The following is a 20,813-nucleotide window of genomic DNA, read 5'->3' on the forward strand; positions in this document are numbered from 1 at the left end:
ACCTGAGTCAAAACAAGGCCCCAGGAGTAGACAACATTCCATTAGAACTACTGACAGCCTTGGGAGAGCCAGTCCTGACAAAACTCTACCAACTGGTGAGTAAGATGTATGAGACAGACAAAATACCCTCATACTTCAAGAAGAATATAACAATTCCAATCCCACAGAAAGCAGGTGTTGACAGATGTGAAAATTACCGAACTATCAGTTTAATAAGTCACGGCTGCAAAATACTAATTCGAATTCTTTACTGACGAATGGAAAAACTGGCAGAAGCCGACTTAGGGGAAGATCAGTTTGGATTCCGTAGAAATATTGGAACATGTGAGGCAATACTGACCCTACGACTTATTTTAGAAGATTAAGGAAAGACAAACCTACGTTTCTAGCATTTGTAGACTTAGAGAAAGCTTTTGACAATGTTGACTGGAATACTCTCTTTCAAATTCTAAAGGTGGCAGGGGTAAAATACAGGGAGCGAAAGGCTATTTACAATCTGTACAGAAACCAGATGGCAGATATAAGAGTTAAGGGGAATGAAAGGGAAGCAGTGGTTGGAAAGGGAGTGAGACAGGGTTGTAGCCTCTCCCTGATGTTATTCAATCTGTATATTGAGCAAGCAGTAAAGGAAACAAAAGAAAAATTTGGAGTAGGTATTAAAATCCATGGAGAAGAAATAAAAACTTTGAGGTTTGCCGATGACATTGTAATTCTGTCAGAGACAGCAAAGGACTTGGAAGAGCAGTTGAATGGAAGGACAGTGTCTTGAAAGGAGGATATAAGATGAACATCAACAAAAGCAAAACGAGGATAATGGAATGTAGTCGAATTAAATCGGGTGATGCTGAGGGAATTAGATTAGGAAATAAGACACTTAAAGTAGTGAATGAGTTTTGCTATTTGGGGAGCAAAATAACTGATGATGGTTGAAGTAGAGAGGATATAAAATGTAGACTGGCAATGGCAAGGAAAGTGTTTCTGAAGAAGAGAAAGTTGTTAACATCAAGTATAGATTTAAGTGTAAGGAAGTTGCTTCTGAAAGTATTTGTATGGAGTGTAGCAATGTATGGAAGTGAAAAATGGACGATAAATAGTTTGGACAAGAAGAGAATAGAAGCTTTCAAAATGTGGTGCTACAGGAGAATGCTGAAGATTAGATGGGTAGAACACATAACTAATGAGGAGGTATTGAATAGAATTGGGGAGAAGAGAAATTTGTGGCACAAATTGACTAGGAGAATGGATCGGTTGGTATGACATATTCTGAGGTGTCAAGGTATCACCAATTTAGTATTGGAAGGCAGCGTGGAGGGTAAAAATGATAGAGGGAGACCAAGAGATGAATACACTAAGCAGATTCAGACGGATGTAGGTTGCAGTAGGTACTGGGAGATGAAGAAACTTGCACAGGATAGAGTAGCATGGAGAGCTGCATCAAACCAGTGTCTGGACTGAAGACCACAACAACAACATCATCAACAACAACACCTAACGAAAAGATGTACGGTTATTTCATGCAGGACAATGCAAGACCACACATCGCCAATGCTTCTATGACAGCAATACGAAGTGTTTCTGATGGTAGGATAGTTGACTGGCCTTCTTGTCCTCCAGATCTTTATCAACATGATTTTTGTCTTTGGGGAATGTTAAAAGATAAGGTATATGCAACCAATCCCCACATGCTTGAAGAGTTGGAAGACCGGGTTTGGCTAGTCATTTCCCAGATTTCAGTAGCCAAAATTCATTTGAGTGTTTGCTAAAGTTCCAGGAGATGTCAGGCAGCTCTAACCACAGAGGGAAAACACTTTGAGCACCTACTAAAAATAAAGGTAAGCAGGGGAAGCATGCACACAGCTGACTAGTGACAACAGAGAGTTGATTTATTCCATGTGTTCTGTAGGATCATCTGTTTTTATGCACTCAATTCTAAAAAGAGCTTGTGGTTTACATTCACTGCCATCTTTATAATTTGGGCTCAAGGCAAGGGCAACCTCTGCTCTTTCCTCCAGAACCCTAGCTACCTTCCTAGATGTCGTGCTCCACCTCTCAGATGAGTAAAAAAAGGAGGGGGGTGGGGGAGCTGTCTTCATATCAAATTCACTAACCACCAACAGCACTTCCATTTTGACACGTGCCAACCATTCCAAATTAGAAGATCCTCCCCTATAGCCTTGGCATCCAGCTGTGTCGCATCTGCTGTGGACAACAGGACTTAGCCAAATATGCTGATAACCTGGCAAAAGCATTTACAGACAGATCCAGCTAACCCTCATTACTTACAAGAACTCTTCTTGTCACCCAGCCTTTGAGAAACTCAATCACAGCCTTCACCACATGCTTTGACTGCCTCCACTATGTCCTGAGATAAGGTATAACCTAATACAAAACAAACCCTCAATCACTCAAAGAGTAATATTCTGTTGCTCAGCCAAATATGAAATAGTCTATTCCACCCTCCTTATGCCAAGCCTGCTTCCAATCCTGCACCACACGGCTCATTCCTCTGTGAGTGACCCATATGGAAGTCTTGTCCTATTTACTAACCCATCCATCACCTATTACTGCAGTCCAATCAAACATTTCCTATCCTATAAAAAGTAGCTAATCAACCAAACATTTCCTATCCTATAAAATGTAGCTATCTCATAAAAAGCAGCTATGTTATTACCAACTGTGTTGCTATCACTGTCCAGCTTTCTTTGTGCAAATAACAATGAACAACCTGTCTTTCTGTGGTTAACTGAAATCTTCAACGACCCAGTTGCTGAACATGCTGTATACTACAACACTACTTCAGTACCTGTGCTCTCTGGTTACCCATCCTTCATCGCCCGGTGCCAGCTCATCTGAACTATGTAGATAGGAACTGTCCCAACTGAATATCCTCTGTTCACGCAATCTCTCTGATCTAAGGCTTTTCTAGTTCATTTCCACTTCATTACCCTTAATTCAATTTTCCTTTGTCCAAACCTTGTGCTTAACTTTCCTCAGTCCCCCTATAAACTCTGCTCTGTGATTTTAGGGCACCAAAACCTAACCCCTACAAAGTCCCACAGCATAACAATGTATGTCCAACACAACTTTGTGGAAATATGCAATCAACTCCCCAAACTGCCCCATCTAGAGTAACTGCAAAATATTGATTAACCTCCGGCCTTTCAGTTCATTACTACTCTTGTTAAAAATTGTTGGGTTTTTGCTTAAATTGTGGACATTTCCTATAGTTTTGTTCTCTTTAATGGACTGTAATTGCAACTATAGGTATGGTGAAATCTCTTGGCATGATCTCTAATTACTAGTGTTCAAAACATTCACCGAGTACCAAATTATGCTTGAGTTACAGGATCACACCCACTCCCTAAGTGACAGCCAAACTAGGGGAGATGCTGATGCAGCCCCAACAAATTCTCTCATTAGATGGAAATATGCCACTTACTCAATGATGAGAAAATTACACTCATAACAGAGTGTGCTCTCAAACTGCTCTTGGAAAAAACACGCACACACAAAAATCAACCTACCAATGAGACTGAGCACTCCAGGCCAGTAAGCTTCAAGAGACTGGAAGACAGGCAGTGTCACCTGCCCCTTGGACATTGACACCCAAAGATGCCAGTCATCACGACTCAAATATTTATCAATAGCTGAACGCCCTTCTTGAAACATGCGCATCAACTCTGGTCTCTGCAATAATATAGCTCCCTTTGCAAGATATTCATAATAAGAATCCACTCCAGCACCTATTCCAGCATCTTGTGCAGTCCATTTACCAGTCTGCACATCAATATGATTTCCCACTAGGCCAATTGCAGAGCGATGATTATACAAAGCATGAAGTGCATTCATTGCCACCTGCAACAAACAATGTATACACTACATCAGTGTTAAGATATTCATAATAAGAATCCGCTCCAGCACCTACTATGGCATGTTGTAGAATCCCCTTGTCAATCTGTAAATCAAGATGATTCCCCACTATGCCAATTGCACAGAAATGGTTATACAAAGCATGAAGAGCATTCATTGCCACCTGAAACAAATGATGTACATTATATTAGTGTTAAATGGGTAAGGTGCTGCTACACTACAAAAGGTGGTTAGCAGCAATTCATTAATCAGTACACGGCATCAGTCATTCCACGTCAAATTAACACAGGTGTCAATCCAACCACCACCAATTTTCATAATATTTGGTGTGTTCATTGCACATGACAAGAGAATGAAAAACGCCAAATTATAGAATTGCAGCACAAGTACAACCTAAGCAGTGGCCACAAAAAATTTTCAGATAATTTTGGAAAGGCCTGGGAACAAACTTTCAAATAATATGCAATGTGGACATTCAAGCAATTTACACAATTAAGGCCAATTACCTTATTCTTTTGACATTAAATTCCTCAAAGCATGTCACCTTCAAAATTCATGAAAAAATATATCTCAAGTTGGGATGATATTTGGCTCAACTTTTGCAACACTAAGATGAGGGGAGGGAGGATTTTATGTCTACCTCTTGCAATGATAATGATATCAGTGCCTGTTTCACCACATCCACCATCCGGATACTTCTCCCAGACACCAGTTTTTCAGAACTCTGCAGTTGGGAACTAGCACTACAAAATGTCCTTGGTTCTCTCCACCCACCCGGCCTAAATTGACGCTAATTCCTCCTGTCTCAGTATTTCTTCACAGTAGCTACTCCTTTCTTCACTCCATTTTAGTTCTCTACATCTTTCATTTTCTGGCTTGTCTATGTTTTGCTGTCCCTCACCCCACCCCCACCCGCCCTCCCCGCCTCTTCTGGGTGACTTTTCTGAACTGTACCTCTTTTATTTAACATCTACAGTCATTTTCCTTCACCCCTCTTCTGTTCCCTTCAACTCTTCTGCCAGAAGAAAGAGCCACTGGCTCCGAAAGCTTGTAAAAGTTAAATCCTTTTGTGTGTGTGTTCCCCTACTGCTACTCGGTGAGTAGATTTTTCATCTATCAGTTTACATTATACTATCAATAATTGATTATTTTTGGTGAAAAGGATAGACTGCTACTCATCATATAGTGGAGATGCTGAGTCACAAACAGGCACAACAAAACGAATATTAAACATGTAAGCTTTCGACGACCCCCCCCCCCCACACACACACACCTGCGTGCGCACGCACACACATGAGCGCTGTGACTAGCTGTCGAGACCAGACTCTGGCCTCGGCAGCAAGAGACAATGGTCGTGTGTGTGTGTGTGTGTGTGTGTGTGTGTGTGTGTGTGTGTGTGTACATGCTTTTTTTGTCTATTTCAGAAGGAGGCCTTCTGGCCAAAAGCTTACATGTTTAGTAGTCATTTTGTTGTGCCTGTCTGTGGCTCATTATCTTCGTTATATCATGAGTCCTTTTCATAATACTGTCAGTACACACAGGGTCATGTTTAGGGCAGTCAGGTATGGTAACAAATGAAATATGATCTATTCCACAGGTTTCTGGATACTTATAATATATAACACACAGATGGTGGTCTGTGCATTGTTACAGTGATAAAAACTGCAGGATAAAAACATTATTATCTGCAAAATCCCATATTACACTGTATCCATTGTCACAAAGTGTCACATTCAGATACTGTAGAAATTCAGACGATTGGATGCAGGAAGCCCTTTCTTTTTTCTTTTTTAATTTGCCTGCTAGATTTTCCAAGATGTCTTTCACAGAAGACAAACACATGTCCACAGTCTGAATGTTATTTGATCAATTCCATTTTTGTCACACTTACATGCAGGGTGAAGGCACTGTGTGACTGGCAACAGATGAGGGAAGTATGTGTGCCCAGATAAGCAGTGAACTAGCAGCATATGTTTGAACCAGATTCAGTAAAAGGTGTTATTTTAAGAGTTACAACTGGACATGAGCATTTGTAGTAAAGTTTTGCAAAGTTTGAACCCTTGCATGACCAACAGTTTCAGACTAATTTGGATTGCTAAAAAAACTATTGCTTTAACTTACAAACTTTGCATTCAACTAAGTTATTTGATAGCTGTATCTGTCTGTCATTATTTCACCTATCAGAAAAGGAAAGTTGCTACTCACCATATAGCGGAGATGCTGAGTCGCGATATGTACAACAAAAAGATTCACATGGTTATAGCTTTCGGTCATTAAGGCCTTTGTCAGCAGTAGACACACACACACACACACACACACACACACACACACACACACACACACACACACACACACGTCTGCAGTCTCACAGAACTGAAACCACACTGTGGCAGTGTGTGTGTGTGTGTGTGTGTGTGTCTACTGCTGACAAAAGCCTTAATGGCCGAAAGCTATAACTGTGTGAATCTTTTTGTTGTGCCTATCGCGACTCAGCATCTCCGCTATATGGTGAGTAGCAACTTTCCTTCTCTGGTATTGTTACATTCCATCCTGGATTTTCCATTGTCTGATTATTTCACCTACATTATATTATAGGCAGTGGATGACAGGATGTGAGACTTTATGCACAGATTTGTGTTAAACATTGGATGAGAGAAGTCTCACTCAGACATGCACTGTAGTCCAATACAATGGCATACGGTGGGAGCTTTTCACATCGTTACACACTCCAATGCTGTTCACAGTAGACAAAAAAAGCTTGATCTAGAATTATTTTCAAATTACATAACAAATAATTAGGCTTCTGTCTTCACTACAGTGATAAGGGACTACATTTTCATTACAGTTCTATACCTTAAGACAAATTAACCATACTCCACAGCAACGGATGAGCCATACTGTTTGGCAACATCAAAGCCACCTCATCGTAGTTTTCATACCAATGACATTATCATTACAAAGTACAGAAGCAATTAGATGTTGAGGAAGATGATATGCAATAACATGGCCTAAAATTTAAGTAAAGGAGAGTGATCTGGTGTTCATAATAAGAAAAATGGACAGACATATAGTAAAAATGACACTGTATGAGGCACAGCTGACAATGGTGGAAAGTTTAAAGGGCTTGGGGAGTATAATACAGTAAAATGGAAGAAATGAGTGATTGATAGATAAACAGGGTGTATACGCGGACAAGGAGAAAAAATTCCCGGATTTTTCCCGGACCTCCCGGTTAAAAATACATTTTCTCCCGGGTGAAAATACGCTACTGCATGTTAAGTGACAGTATACTTTCCCTCGTAACTGTAAAACTTATCCTTTGATAGGATATGGTTTTATACAGCAGTGTAGAATTTCCCGGAAATTTAGAAAATGATACTCAGGGTGGAAAAAGATCTTTGATGTGCAGCAACATGTACGCTGCATATTTTCGTACTACGAAAGTATAAATTCGAATATCACCAACAGGAAAAGTTAATGGTTTAAATTAATATACATTGTGTTGCTACAAGAAAAGCAAAGCTTTCGCAAATAATATTTGTCTCGAAGATTAATAAGCTACAAGAGAGGCTAAGCTTTCACTTATAATGTTGATCTGTTTAGCGCATGTTACACTTTAATATACATCACACAAATACGCCAGCAAAATTTTTAATACCGACATAAATCTCTGATCTTCTGGGCTCGAAATTCTTCTAAATAGCTCATCATCAAAGATTTGATTTTTAAAAGTGACCAAACACACTGTGGTTTAAGAAATCCATCGTACATTCTCACACATAGTTCATCTTGCGTAAAAGGAAATTTACTTTGAAAATAACACTTTCCTAACAACAATTCGCAATATTTTCCCGTGACCTGTTAGAAATAGATTCATTTCAGCAGTTGCCAGAGAGCGCCAGGTAAGAGACGTCATCGCGCTTGCGCAGCTACGGTGATGTAGGAAGCCCGTATGTTCGTATGTGTAAAACATTAAAGGAGCTTACATTATGTCATAAAAGAAACGAGACATCAGAGGATACTCCAAGAGCGTCAGAATTTTGTGAACCATACTAAAATGCATAGTTCGCCTTACAGTGCACATTGGTATGTCCAGATTCTCAATGACGTAGGCCTCGACCAAATATGAAGCTTTTCAGTGTGGTTTTCGGGACATAAATTTTCTTGGAGTACCAGTACTGTATTATCTCATGTTTGGTTCTTTATTCTGGCATAATGCCATACATGCTAGAAGATGAAAACGTGCACCTGAAATGCAGCGAACAGTTGAAACTAGCCAATAGTGTGGAATAAATTGACTGCCTCAGCAGGACAGCTTAATAAAAGCCAAATTTATTTATCAAACCGACAAAAATAACTTCATTGTTCTGTAAGGTGATTAATGCCTAACTGTCAGAAAGGTGGAAATAAAATAAAATCTGAAACGAGTAGCATAGTTTACCCTTCCGTAATTATGTGAATGTATTTTAATTCACTTGATAGCTCCCAGCCACAGAAATCCGTCTTGTTTTCATTTGACGTGAGAACAGTAAAGGAAAAGCAAACTAAAAAATCAGTAAATGTAAAAACGGGTCACGTGGAGACTACTCCCCCCCTGCCCTCAACTATAACTCAGACTGCTCTTTTCAAAAATAAGTTCATTTTGTAGCACACATCTTTCTGAAGAGTCTGATACATAAAAGATATATCTTCGAAGATATGTACGACACATTATTTGGTCTTAAGTGTGCGGTGGGGAGCCACGCATCTTCAAACAACATTGTTATACCGCACATCATTATATTTCACTCTATGGAACTCAAATGTGTATATTTTGTAATGGATGACATCAAACCATTTCAGGACAGTGGAAATTAAAATGTCCTGTAGCGCCTCTCCTGCTCCCAGTTGGCTGGTTTGACATCCTGTCCCCCTCCTTTTTTTTGTAAAAAAACCTCGTCATTAATACAGGATAGGATTATTTGTAACCAGGAGAACAAGAACTCTACAGAAAAACTGGACTCTTTATTGCCTGTTACTAATATCTTGCTCTTCTGTGTGACATAAAATTAAATATAGGACACCTAAAACCAGTAAGGACAAGAGACAGGCAAGACAGTATACATTTCTTCAATCCTTAGGTCCTAGCGATTTTTCTCTCTAATCTTGCTACAGCTTCACATGGCGTGCTTTCCTTTCTGTGAAAGGACTATTACCTTATCAAAGTTCGTCAAACGTTTTGCTACATGAAAAATAGAAATGTCGTTGTCTAATACTGAAAAAGCTGTTAATACAAATAGTACCCAAGATTGGTGTGGTTTCTCGAACTGATTATGTCTATTTTGTCACTGTGTTCAAATGGCTCTGAGCACTATGGGACTCAACATCTGTGGTCATAAGTCCCCTAGAACTTAGAACTACTTAAACCTAACTAACCTAAGGATATCACACACATCCATGCCCGAGGCAGGATTCGAACCTGCGACCGTAGCAGTCGCGCGGTTCCTGACTGAGCGCCTACAACCGCTAGACCACCGCGGCCGGCCTTTGTCACTGTGTGCTGGAGAAAACAAAATAGGCCTTTCTAATATTTCAGCAATTGTAACACACACCAAATAAGCGAGACTGTTTTAGCAATAATGATCATTTTTATAATACGTCAGAATATAATTCACGAAGTACCAATATGAAATACCTATTTGGCCTACTATAAGCAAAAAGCTTTACGTTAGGAAATAGTTTCACATTTCATTCATACGCTCCAGTTTCTCATGCATGAGACCGAAAAGTAGTAGAACAAAATTTTTGTATAAATTTAAAATCGTCATATTCTTCCATAATTTGTGTGATGTCCCCGTTTCTTCTCCTTCCTCACTCTAACAAATGGTCTAGTCATCACTAATTCTGTAACTATTCCTACCACTGTCAAAACTCATTCTCCGGTTAATTTCACTAACCCTACCACAATCACCGGTTTAGTTATCCAACGATTATTCATACAATGCGTTTTCCGTGCTACTCTCAGAATGGCACTCAAGCGGCTGCTAGCTGGGGACTACAACTGGCCCTGTCTCAGTAAATGTAAAAACGGGTCACATGGAGACTACTCCCCCCCTGCCCTCAACTATAACTCAGACTACTCTTTTCAAAAATAAGTTCATTTTGTAGCACACATCTTTCTGAAGAGTCTGATACATAAAAGATATATCTTCGAGGATATGTACGACACATTATTTGGTCTTAAGTGTGCGTGGGGAGCCACGCATCTTCAAATAACATTGTTATACCGCACATCACTATATTTCGCTCTGTGGAACTCAAATGTGTATATCTGGTCAAAAGATTTCTGTCAAAATTTCACTTTCTTGGATACATCGAGAAGATAATACGTAATCTTTCTTACCTGTTAGTCGTTTATTTCCACTCTGGTAGTCTGAATCTATGGATTTCGCTAGTAATTATAACAACACTGAACATTCGCAAACCGAAACAACCACATAAACAAGCAGCACCTGGCATTCACCGTGTAGTGTCCCTTTCGCATTATTCACCATTATCGAGGTGAAACATAAATCAAAAGGACTGTGTGTGACTCAAAATGAACTGCAAACATCGATTTATCTGCGAAAGGTAATAACACTAACTGTAAAAATATACAATATAGATCGGTAGATGCAGAAAAGACATTATTTTTATTGTATGAGATTATAATGTGTAAGTAATTAAAAGAAGTATTATTATCTTTGTAAGAGTATAAAACACAATGCAATGCTCATTCTTCTGTTTAGTCTCTGTTTTGTTCTGTTCGTTCTGGTGTTAGCTGGAATAAGGTACGCAAGCTATTGTGTTGCGCTAGCATTTGTTTCCATCGTAACGTAATTGCAAATATTTAATGGTGTAAACTGTGTCTTAGTAAGAATATATTAGTATAAAGTGATCTCCGTGTGTTAGTTCAAGAACCTACACCACATTTATCTTATGAAAATAATATTTAATGAAAATTATTTAGCATGTTTCCAGCTGCTGCGGAGCGAGTAACAGTGATCTCTGACTTAACAATTAGCCGCCATTACGCGGTACATTTAAAAATATTTTTTCACAGCACAAAGTCTGATAGCCGGAGCCAAAGAAATTATGTAAAAATATTCAGTGAGATTAATTGAAGGAATCCAGTGAAATAATTTTATTAAAACTTGTCTATTTTCTGTGATAGTAATAATTTCAGATCAGTGAACTGGAGCTGAGTAATACTACGCTATTCCATTTACAGTAATTTGTAGGGAGCCTGGCGCTCGATAAAACCAGATATAATACGTAATTGGCAACCTACAAAATTCATTATTTTGCTTATTATATCTCTTTTGTATTTTTTTTGAAAGCTAAATGTAAAAACTAACTTCACTAAAAATCAGTAACAGATCATAATAAATCAAAGGACAAACAAATTTACTAGGAGTGTGTTTCCTCTAAATAAATAGTTACATTTTTTTTAAGAGATGTAATAACCGGTTCGGCTTTATTCCGCTCAGCTCGTATAGCCCCCGTTCCGTTTTGTCTGCAGGAAAGTTTATTTCTAGATGTGATGAGGATTCCCGTGGCAGACACATCAGGTACACTATGCACACATTCAAATATCAACTTATAATTCATTCAGAAATCAACTTAGAATGTGTTCAAAAACCAGCAGGGGTGCATTTCAAAATCATATGAATAATCGATAGACCGATGTGCGCTGGATGCTTTATGAAACACGGTTTTTTTTCTCTCAAGAATATGAATTTGCCCCTTCCCTCCTAATTGCCACCCAGTTCAGATACCCCAGTTTGCCCTCACTCCCCACTAGATCCGGGCCTGCTGCACACGCGTGAATCTGGCAGCTTGGGCGCCAGTAAAATTTTTCCGGGTATCATGTGGCTGGTTGCTGCTTACACAGCCAACAGCCACATTTCTGTAGCCAGAAGCGGGAGAAAGTACTACACATACGCGACTCAACTGCGCGTGTGCATGAGCCCACTCATAACTGATTAAATGAGTCTAATGTAAACAGTTGTGACATCACGGTCATCGAAGGCAATTTGTTGTTATGAAGCAATGCATAGTCTTCCGAAAGCCTTTGACACATTTTGCTGTTGGCAGACACTTGTATGAGCACTGTGATATTTTATATGCCGCATTTTCTTTGCAATTTTAGTTTTATTTTAGTTTTTTCTCTCATTCATGTTTTAATGCTGCAGTATTATTTTGCAGTAGTGGGATACAGTAATATCCTTTGTTAGAGTAACGGTTCTTACCTCTGAAAATTACAAAAATTTAACAGAAAACTAAAACAACGAAAAATTCCAGGAATTCTAAAAAATTCCAGGATTTTTCCCGGATGAAAAAATTCCCGGGTTTTTCCTGGATCTCCCGGTTCATATACACCCTGATAAATGAACAGGCAAGGCAAGCTGAATGTTTTATGTGAAGTGTGAGGTATGATATGGGGTAAAGAAGTCTCTTGGAAAAGTAACAATGTGATAATATACACTCCTGGAAATGGAAAAAAGAACACATTGACACCGGTGTGTCAGACCCACCATACTTGCTCCGGACACTGCGAGAGGGCTGTACAAGCAATGATCACACGCACGGCACAGCGGACACACCAGGAACCGCGGTGTTGGCCGTCGAATGGCGCTAGCTGCCCAGCATTTGTGCACCGCCACCGTCAGTGTCAGCCAGTTTGCCGTGGCATACGGAGCTCCATCGCAGTCTTTAACACTGGTAGCATGCCGCGACAGCGTGGACGTGAACCGTATGTGCAGTTGACGGACTTTGAGCGAGGGTGTATAGTGGGCATGCGGGAGGCCAGGTGGACGTACCGCCGAATTGCTCAACACGTGGGGCGTGAGGTCTCCACAGTACATCGATGTTGTCGCCAGTGGTCGGCGGAAGGTGCACGTGCCCGTCGACCTGGGACCGGACCGCAGCGACGCACGGATGCACGCCAAGACCGTAGGATCCTACGCAGTGCCGTAGGGGACCGCACCGCCACTTCCCAGCAAATTAGGGACACTGTTGCTCCTGGGGTATCGGCGAGGACCATTCGCAACCGTCTCCATGAAGCTGGGCTACGGTCCCGCACACCGTTAGGCCGTCTTCCGCTCACGCCCCAACATCGTGCAGCCCGCCTCCAGTGGTGTCGCGACAGGCGTGAATGGAGGGACGAATGGAGACGTGTCGTCTTCAGCGATGAGAGTCGCTTCTGCCTTGGTGCCAATGATGGTCGTATGCGTGTTTGGCGCCGTGCAGGTGAGCGCCACAATCAGGACTGCATACGGCCGAGGCACACAGGGCCAACACCCGGCATCATGGTGTGGGGAGCGATCTCCTACACTGGCCGTACACCACTGGTGATCGTCAAGGGGACACTGAATAGTGCACGGTACATCCAAACCGACATCGAACCCATCGTTCTACCATTCCTAGACCGGCAAGGGAACTTGCTGTTCCAACAGGACAATGCACGTCCGCATGTATCCCGTGCCACCCAACGTGCTCTAGAAGGTGTAAGTCAACTACCCTGGCCAGCAAGATCTCCGGATCTGTCCCCCATTGAGCATGTTTGGGACTGGATGAAGCGTCGTCTCACGCGGTCTGCACGTCCAGCACGAACGCTGGTCCAACTGAGGCACCAGGTGGAAATGGCATGGCAAGCCGTTCCACAGGACTACATCCAGCATCTCTACGATCGTCTCCATGGGAGAATAGCAGCCTGCATTGCTGCGAAAGGTGGATATACACTGTACTAGTGCCGACATTGTGCATGCTCTGTTGCCTGTGTCTATGTGCCTGTGGTTCTGTCAGTGTGATCATGTGATGTATCTGACCCCAGGAATGTGTCAATAAAGTTTCCCCTTCCTGGGACAATGAATTCACGGTGTTCTTATTTCAATTTCCAGGAGTGTATATCAGTTCTGTTGTATGTTGCAGAAATATACGTCATGAAGAAAAAGAGAAAAAAATAAGGTGTGAGCAAGTGAGATGGAGGTTTAGAGAAATGTGATGGTTCCAAAAACGGTAAAAATGAGATGTTGATTGATTAAGGAGATACCACATGAGGATTCCCTACAAAAAAAGAGAAAAGTAGAGTAAAACCGTATGGGCATATGAAGAGAGTGGATGAGACACGAATGCCTCGTAAGACGCACACGTTGAGATGAAAGGCAAGAGATACAAGTGGCTAAAAAAACTGAAAGAAAGGACGCGGAAGAGAGAAGATGTCTTGGCCAGAGTAACAGTAGAGAGGAAAACTGGAGAATATGAAGAGGTTATGTTCGAAGATTACAATGGTATTATTCTCTCTATTATGAACGCTATTAGTTCCCTTACTTCCACAACTACAATAACTTTCTGTAATTATCTTTGCTGTCGTTAAAGTACTTGCCTTTATGAAACTTCTTTAGCTAATGAAATTGCTTATATTCTTCTCAAAATGTCCCTTCATTTTTTCATTGAAATTTCTCTTTGTGCTTTTTTCCCATGTTCTGTTATTTCAGTTCATTTTTTGTTCAAAAAACAGTGATTCTCAACAAGTGTTCTGAACACATCTCTGTCCTGTGTCATGCCACCTCCAATGCCAATTCCCCGAAGATCTCTACAGTTTCAAGCAGCCAACAGTTCTTAGATTTTGCTGAGATGACAAGGTGGAGACTTCTTTCAATCAGTATAGCATCGTTCAGTATGAGAATGTGACCAAAAAATTTTAATCACCTTTAACTTTACGTTTCAGGCATTTTCTCAATATGATGGTGTAATTCCAGGTATCTACTTTTCATTAAAAATGTCCTTACATTTTATTTCTGCCAAGATAATACTGAACTCTCAATTTTTAGGTTTCATTGTCAGCACTGTCTAATACGCCAAATGAACTACATCACTAATATGCGTGGATGTCTAAATATACCAAAATCTTTTTTAACATTCGGCATGTTGCTACTTGTAGAATGAAAAAATACATTACTTATAAAAAAAGACAGACTCAAAAGTGAAGCAATAAAATAAACACCAATACAAAATAATGACTAGAAGTTTTGTCTGATGAATGGCCAATTTTAAAGCTGCAGTACTGTTGCAAGAAGTTACAAACACAAGTTTTCTCAAAAATTTAGTTATAATGCTGTCTGATTGCAGGAAAATCCTGGCTCAACCATTTAAAGTTACATTTGCTCCTGTCATTAAAATTTCCTTTTACTACAATTTAGTTACTATTTCTTGAACAATAAATTGAATAAATACTGATAGAACAGTTCATGGCTGTACTGTCAGTTCATACTGCTCAATGGGCACAATATTTTGGTGATATGACACATTTCTATTATCAGGTGTGCTGACAAAAGAACCGGCAGTACACCTGTGGACTGTTCTATCAACAAACATGCTGGAAGAAACTGAAGAATACTGACTGGAACTGGAAATGAGGATTTCCAACTACAGAATAAAACAAACATTTTGAGTAAAACCGGCCACAAACAACCACAGGGGAAAGTCAATAAATAAATCGCAAATGCTAGTTTATCTTATACCATGTTTAAATTACATGCACATAATTTGCCAAGAGTTAGTAGCACATGTATGCTTTGTTTTAGAGGCTGTGGGACATCGCATGGCAGCCAGTGCAAGATGCTGTATGAATGTACATGAGTAAAACAGTGTACAATCATGAGCTTTTTGTGGGCTAAAGGACTGGCTGCAGAATAAGGGCATCATGAAATACATCCTATCTAGGAGTTTAACAAGGTAAGGCAAACACCAGAGTTTGGGAGCATCCGTGTCGTACTGTGGCTGTGGCGACTGAACCCACAATGCAATGTGTGGAACAGATCTTTTGCAATGAGCAGGGTGTTACAATCGATGATGTAGTGGGTGCTGTAGGCTGTTCACATGGAACTGCTTTCATCGTCACACATGAGCAGTTTAAGTTTCATAAAGTTTGTGCATGGTGGATCCCCTTAAAATTAACTGAAGAGCACAAAATGAACAGAATGGGTCTTGCAGCACCTTATTCAGTATTCTGAGGAAGGAGAGGACTTCACAACATGGACTACTGCAGGCAATGAGTCTTGGGTTCACACTTTCAACCAGGATCCAATATTGTCAACAGAATGAAAACATTCAATCTCAAAAACAAAAAATCGAGACCATTCCATCAGCCCACAAGGTTATGCTCACCCTGTTTTGGGACGTCCAAGGGGTCATACTGATGAAATTCTAGCACCATGGCAAGACTGTGAATTCCGTGTCATATTGCACCACTCCACAGGAGCTCCGACAGATCATTTGCCGCAAATGACCTGGCCTCCTGACAAATGGAGTGATTCTTTTGGATGACATGCCCGCCCTCATGCAGCAAGACAAAAACAGGAGTTGTTTTGAACATTTCATTGGGAATGGCTAGAATATCTGCCCTACAGTCTTGACTTATCCCAGTGACTTTCATCTGTTTGAGACCCTCAAATCTCATTTGCATGACCAACATATTAAAACTGATGACAGCAGTCAAAAAACTTCTTCCCTGCTGGTTATCAAGGACTTGTAAACAGACAGAACATGTGTCTGAATGCAGAGGGTCTCTCTGTAGAAAAGGGACATAAATTTCAGCTAGTTATGTTGATTACTATTGCCTCTAGCCTGTTTTGTGACTTATTTATTGACTTACCCTAACATGTAGCAGCAGAGCATACCTCCTCAAACACTGGGTCACCTGTAAGCCTGGAAAGTGTCCCCATTTCAAGAATGAATGTGCCAACTCCAGCAGTACATGTGACACTTGTCTCACCAGGTGGCACTCCATAACGCAGATTCACTGTACCATATGGCATGCCAGTTGCTGTGTCAAAGGCAGCCAATAAGCGACGGGCCATATCCTCAGCCAGGTGCAGTAAAGGTCCATTGCAAGGCCAACCAGGCTCAACAGGAACTCCAGCCCTGAGAAGAAGTGATAGTTGTCACAATTACATGTAGAAATACATACTTTCCTTAGCGACCTCCAGAAATAATACTTCACTGCATTTACTAGGTGTTCATCGCAAATGTCAGGGGGGCTGACATTTTTAAATGAGCCAGTCAACGCGATTTCACATCCCCAAAACTATTCCTAACTGTTTTCAGATCCTTAAACTGGGACAATTCAGACGGAACATGTGTTAATAAAAAATATCTGGTCTTAGTAATTTTTGCCGATAGTTCTGATAAACTTCAACTGCAAGTGGAAATACTTAAAAGAGTAATTTTCAAAGTAGCCCTAAAAATCAACTGTAAAATGACTAAGGTAATGTATAATCAAAACACAGAAAAGGAAATATTGCATATTAACAATGAAGGCACAGAAGGAGTTTATGAATTTTTATATTTAGGTCAGCTGAAGGCAACAACTGGATGGACAACAAACAATACCAACAGAAAAGTACAAATAGTCTGAATGCTTTAGGTACATTAAATAAAATTCTAAAAACTAAATTTTTGATGTATTTGAACTGGACAATTTACAGTAAGGTTCGGTTCAGTCCAGTCCAGTCCTAACATGCGTTGACACACACAAACACGCGGCTGATTTCAAAATAGTTCAGATGACGAGTAGTACAGCACATTAGTTGCTGCAGTTACTCTCTCGCAGGCTGTTTCCGTTTCAGATATCCTGTTAACGGATGTTCATCGGCAGAGCTACACTATTCACACAGAATTGAAAAATCAATTATATCTGGATAATTTGTTAAGCATGCAAAGTTATCTGGATGAAATTAAAAGACAAACAAAAATGGACTGAGATATCTCACCGATTTGAACAGTACACAATGTTTCCTCACTGAATCACAGCTATCGATGGTAAACAAATCAAAACACAAAATCCAGAACATTCAATTTCCTCATACTTCACTGTTAATATTGTTGGTGCTGTGTGACTCTGATTATTGTTTTATATATGAAAATTCACTGAAAAATATTTTGATGTCCAGCACAGAACAACAGTCTTTTCATTACATCTGTGACTCAGTGCCACTTCTATGTGGTGAGCAGCTTTTCATATTGTTGAAAAATCATTGTATCTACCAAAATAATAACCGTTAATGGAAAAACGCCATATGGCACTCCCTTACGTGATTGTAGGCAGGGCTTAATTTTGGCCAGAGAATGCTGGAATGGTTTTCCAGCACCTCCCAGAGATTTTTTTAAAAGTCTCTGGACCAAGTTGGCATTAGAGATTTAAAATAATACATGTGTATTAAATAGCAGCATAACTATTATTTGCCACTGCGTCAGCAATGGTGAATGTGACAATGGGTGACCAGTGTGATGCTATGGGCAGGCAGGTGTGTGTGTGTGTGTGTGTGTGTGTGTGTGTGTGTGTGTGTGTGTGTGTGTGCGCGCGCGCGCGCGCGCGCGCGTGCAGAAACAATTTTAAAACTGGAAAGGAGGGGAGGGGGGGCTGAGAGGTGGCATGGGATTGTGTGATTGAAGAGCTGCATTCCAGCAACTAAAATTTTAGAAGTTAGGCATTGATTGTAGAAAACAGCTGACTTATGAAAAAAGATTGAACTTCCAGCTAAATATGTTGAGTGTACTTTTGGTACAACATGTAGTAAGTGCAGAATACTACATTGCCCAAGAGACATCAGTGTGAATTGTGCTCAACACATTGTAAAAGTGATTACAGTACTTCATAACTGTGTTCGACATAGAGAAGGATTTCTACACAAACACAACTTGGAAAGATCTATCTCCCCAAAATGGCCTAACCACTTCATAAGCAGACAATATTCTGGCTAAATTAACTCACTACTTTTTCAATGAAGATGGACTCGAATGTACAGATTGTACCTTATGAACAAAAGTACATTTGTTACCAATGAAGTTTTTCTTACCCATATTTTTCCCTTTATCTTGAGTTATTTCCCTCACAGAAGATCAAAACCAATTCTTCTCAAACTCACTATCTAAAGATTTAATTTTTTTTTTTTTTTTTTTGGTACCCTTCTGATGTCATATTCTATATGGCCTTTCTTTTCTACTACATCAGTTAGTAGCTCAATGTTAATATCTCACCTTCAGTTTCACTCATTTTTCTCAACACTCAACAAAGAAAAATAATAGTAACACACAGAAAATGTGTCTGGTCATGATGGAAATACATGGTCAACTGAGCAGCACAGGGCGCTATATACTTTTCTAACCCTGCGGCAAGGTGTGTTCATCTGAGTTTAGAGAATGACAGAAATCCCATCAGGCTCTGGAGCCTTGTTTAACTTTTGTGATTTCAGTGGTTTCTTGATGCCACTAACATTAATACCTGTTCTATCACTCATATCTGCAGCAGTGTGAGAAGTTAAGTAGTTCACAGCATCAGTATCCACCTTAGCAAAGGAACATTCAAAACCTGAGTTCAGTATTTCTGGTTTTGCTTTGCTACCCTTAATTTCAATTCCCACGCCATCCATGAGCGGCCGGACACTAATTTCAATGTCGCTGACAGCCTTTCAATATGGCCGGAATATTTTTGGATTTTCTGCAAGATCTTTCAATAATACTCTGCTACGATAGTCACTGAAGACTCCACATGAGATCTTTCAATAATAATCTGCTAGGGCAGTCACTGAAGACTCTTGACAGCTAGAACAGTTTCATTCAGTGTCTCTCTTTCTATGGCCATATGCTTTGTTTTACCCTGTTATACATAATTGTTTCTCAGAAGGTTGTTTATAGTAATTATATACAGCATGGATCGTCCCTCCCATCATGAACCGTTCTACTAGATACACATATATCCAGTGTCTGCTCCACAATTCTTTTAAACTTAAGCCATATTTCTTCTACATTCTCCTGTCTGGAGATGTGACGCAACTGCCTCTTATCCAACTTAACACCACAGGAAAAGACCTCCTTACATTTAAATTTATATTAGATGTTAACAAATTGCCCATTTTCACATGTGTGTTTCACGTTATGGTCATTCTGTGTTTTATATCCTCTTTACTTCAGCTCTCATCAGTTATTTTGCCACCCAAATGCCACAACTCATTTAGCACTTTTAGTGTGTCATTTCCTAATCTAAAATCCACAGTATCATCTGATTTCATTAGACTACATTCCATTACTATTGGGTGTTTCTTTTTTAGTTCATCTTATAACCTCTTTTCAAGATTATACATTGCAATCAACTCCTCTTTCAAGTTTTTGCCATCTCTGACAGAGTTACTACGCCTTGGCAAACTTCAGAATTTTAATTTATTCTTCCTGAAATCCAATCCCTTTTACAAATTACACCCTCTCTTACATGATCCCTATTTGATTTCGTGTTGCTAATACTGTACTCGCCTGACCAGAAATTCTATTTTACATACCACAGCATTTAACTAATTTTCACTATACCTAACATGGACCTATCCATTTTTTTTCCAAGCTCCCTAACGACCTGTTTGGTTAAATTAACCACATTCCATGCTCTGAAATGTAAACTAGCAACTTAAATTATGCAGTTTATTACTGCTGAATGAACAACACACTGTTAGCAATAATAACTTCAATTATTTTATATCTGCTGTACTACTTACCTATAAGATAATAAGTGAGCACTTAACAATCCTCCTATAATGCGAATATTGGTTTCAAACACAGATACATTAATATTTGCATCAAAATTGGCATGAGTGGTGACTATGTTCACAACTCGCTGGAATTCTGTGTAGTTTCCCATAACAGCCAATGTATCAAGAGCATCAATCAGTGTCAATGAATAACTGCAACAGTGATACAAAGTTGAGTTTAGTATTAACAAACAACAAAACAAAACAAGTACAAGAATATTTGGAAGTTGCTGACAGATTAAAGCTGAGTGCCTGACTGGGGCTCAAACATGAGACTTTTGCCTTTCACGGGCTAGTGCTCTAGCAACCCACAACCCACCTGCAAAGCTTCACTTACACCATACC

The 20,813-nt window shown here is 40.0% G+C and overlaps 1 protein-coding gene across 1 annotated transcript in view; it reads right to left on the bottom strand.

Moving 5' to 3' along the window:
* The window catches only part of LOC126252921 (ER degradation-enhancing alpha-mannosidase-like protein 2), a 104,968-nt gene that overhangs the window by 67,272 nt on the left and 16,883 nt on the right, over positions 1-20,813 (bottom strand). The window contains exons 3-5 of the mRNA XM_049953909.1: positions 20,436-20,621; positions 16,572-16,815; positions 3,525-3,855 (exon numbers count right to left, since the gene is read on the bottom strand). Coding sequence (XP_049809866.1) covers positions 3,525-3,855; positions 16,572-16,815; positions 20,436-20,621 — 761 coding nt within the window. The remainder of the gene's footprint in view (positions 1-3,524; positions 3,856-16,571; positions 16,816-20,435; positions 20,622-20,813) is intronic.

This window comes from Schistocerca nitens, chromosome 4 (genome assembly GCF_023898315.1).
Source record: "Schistocerca nitens isolate TAMUIC-IGC-003100 chromosome 4, iqSchNite1.1, whole genome shotgun sequence".
NCBI lineage: Eukaryota > Metazoa > Arthropoda > Insecta > Orthoptera > Acrididae > Schistocerca > Schistocerca nitens.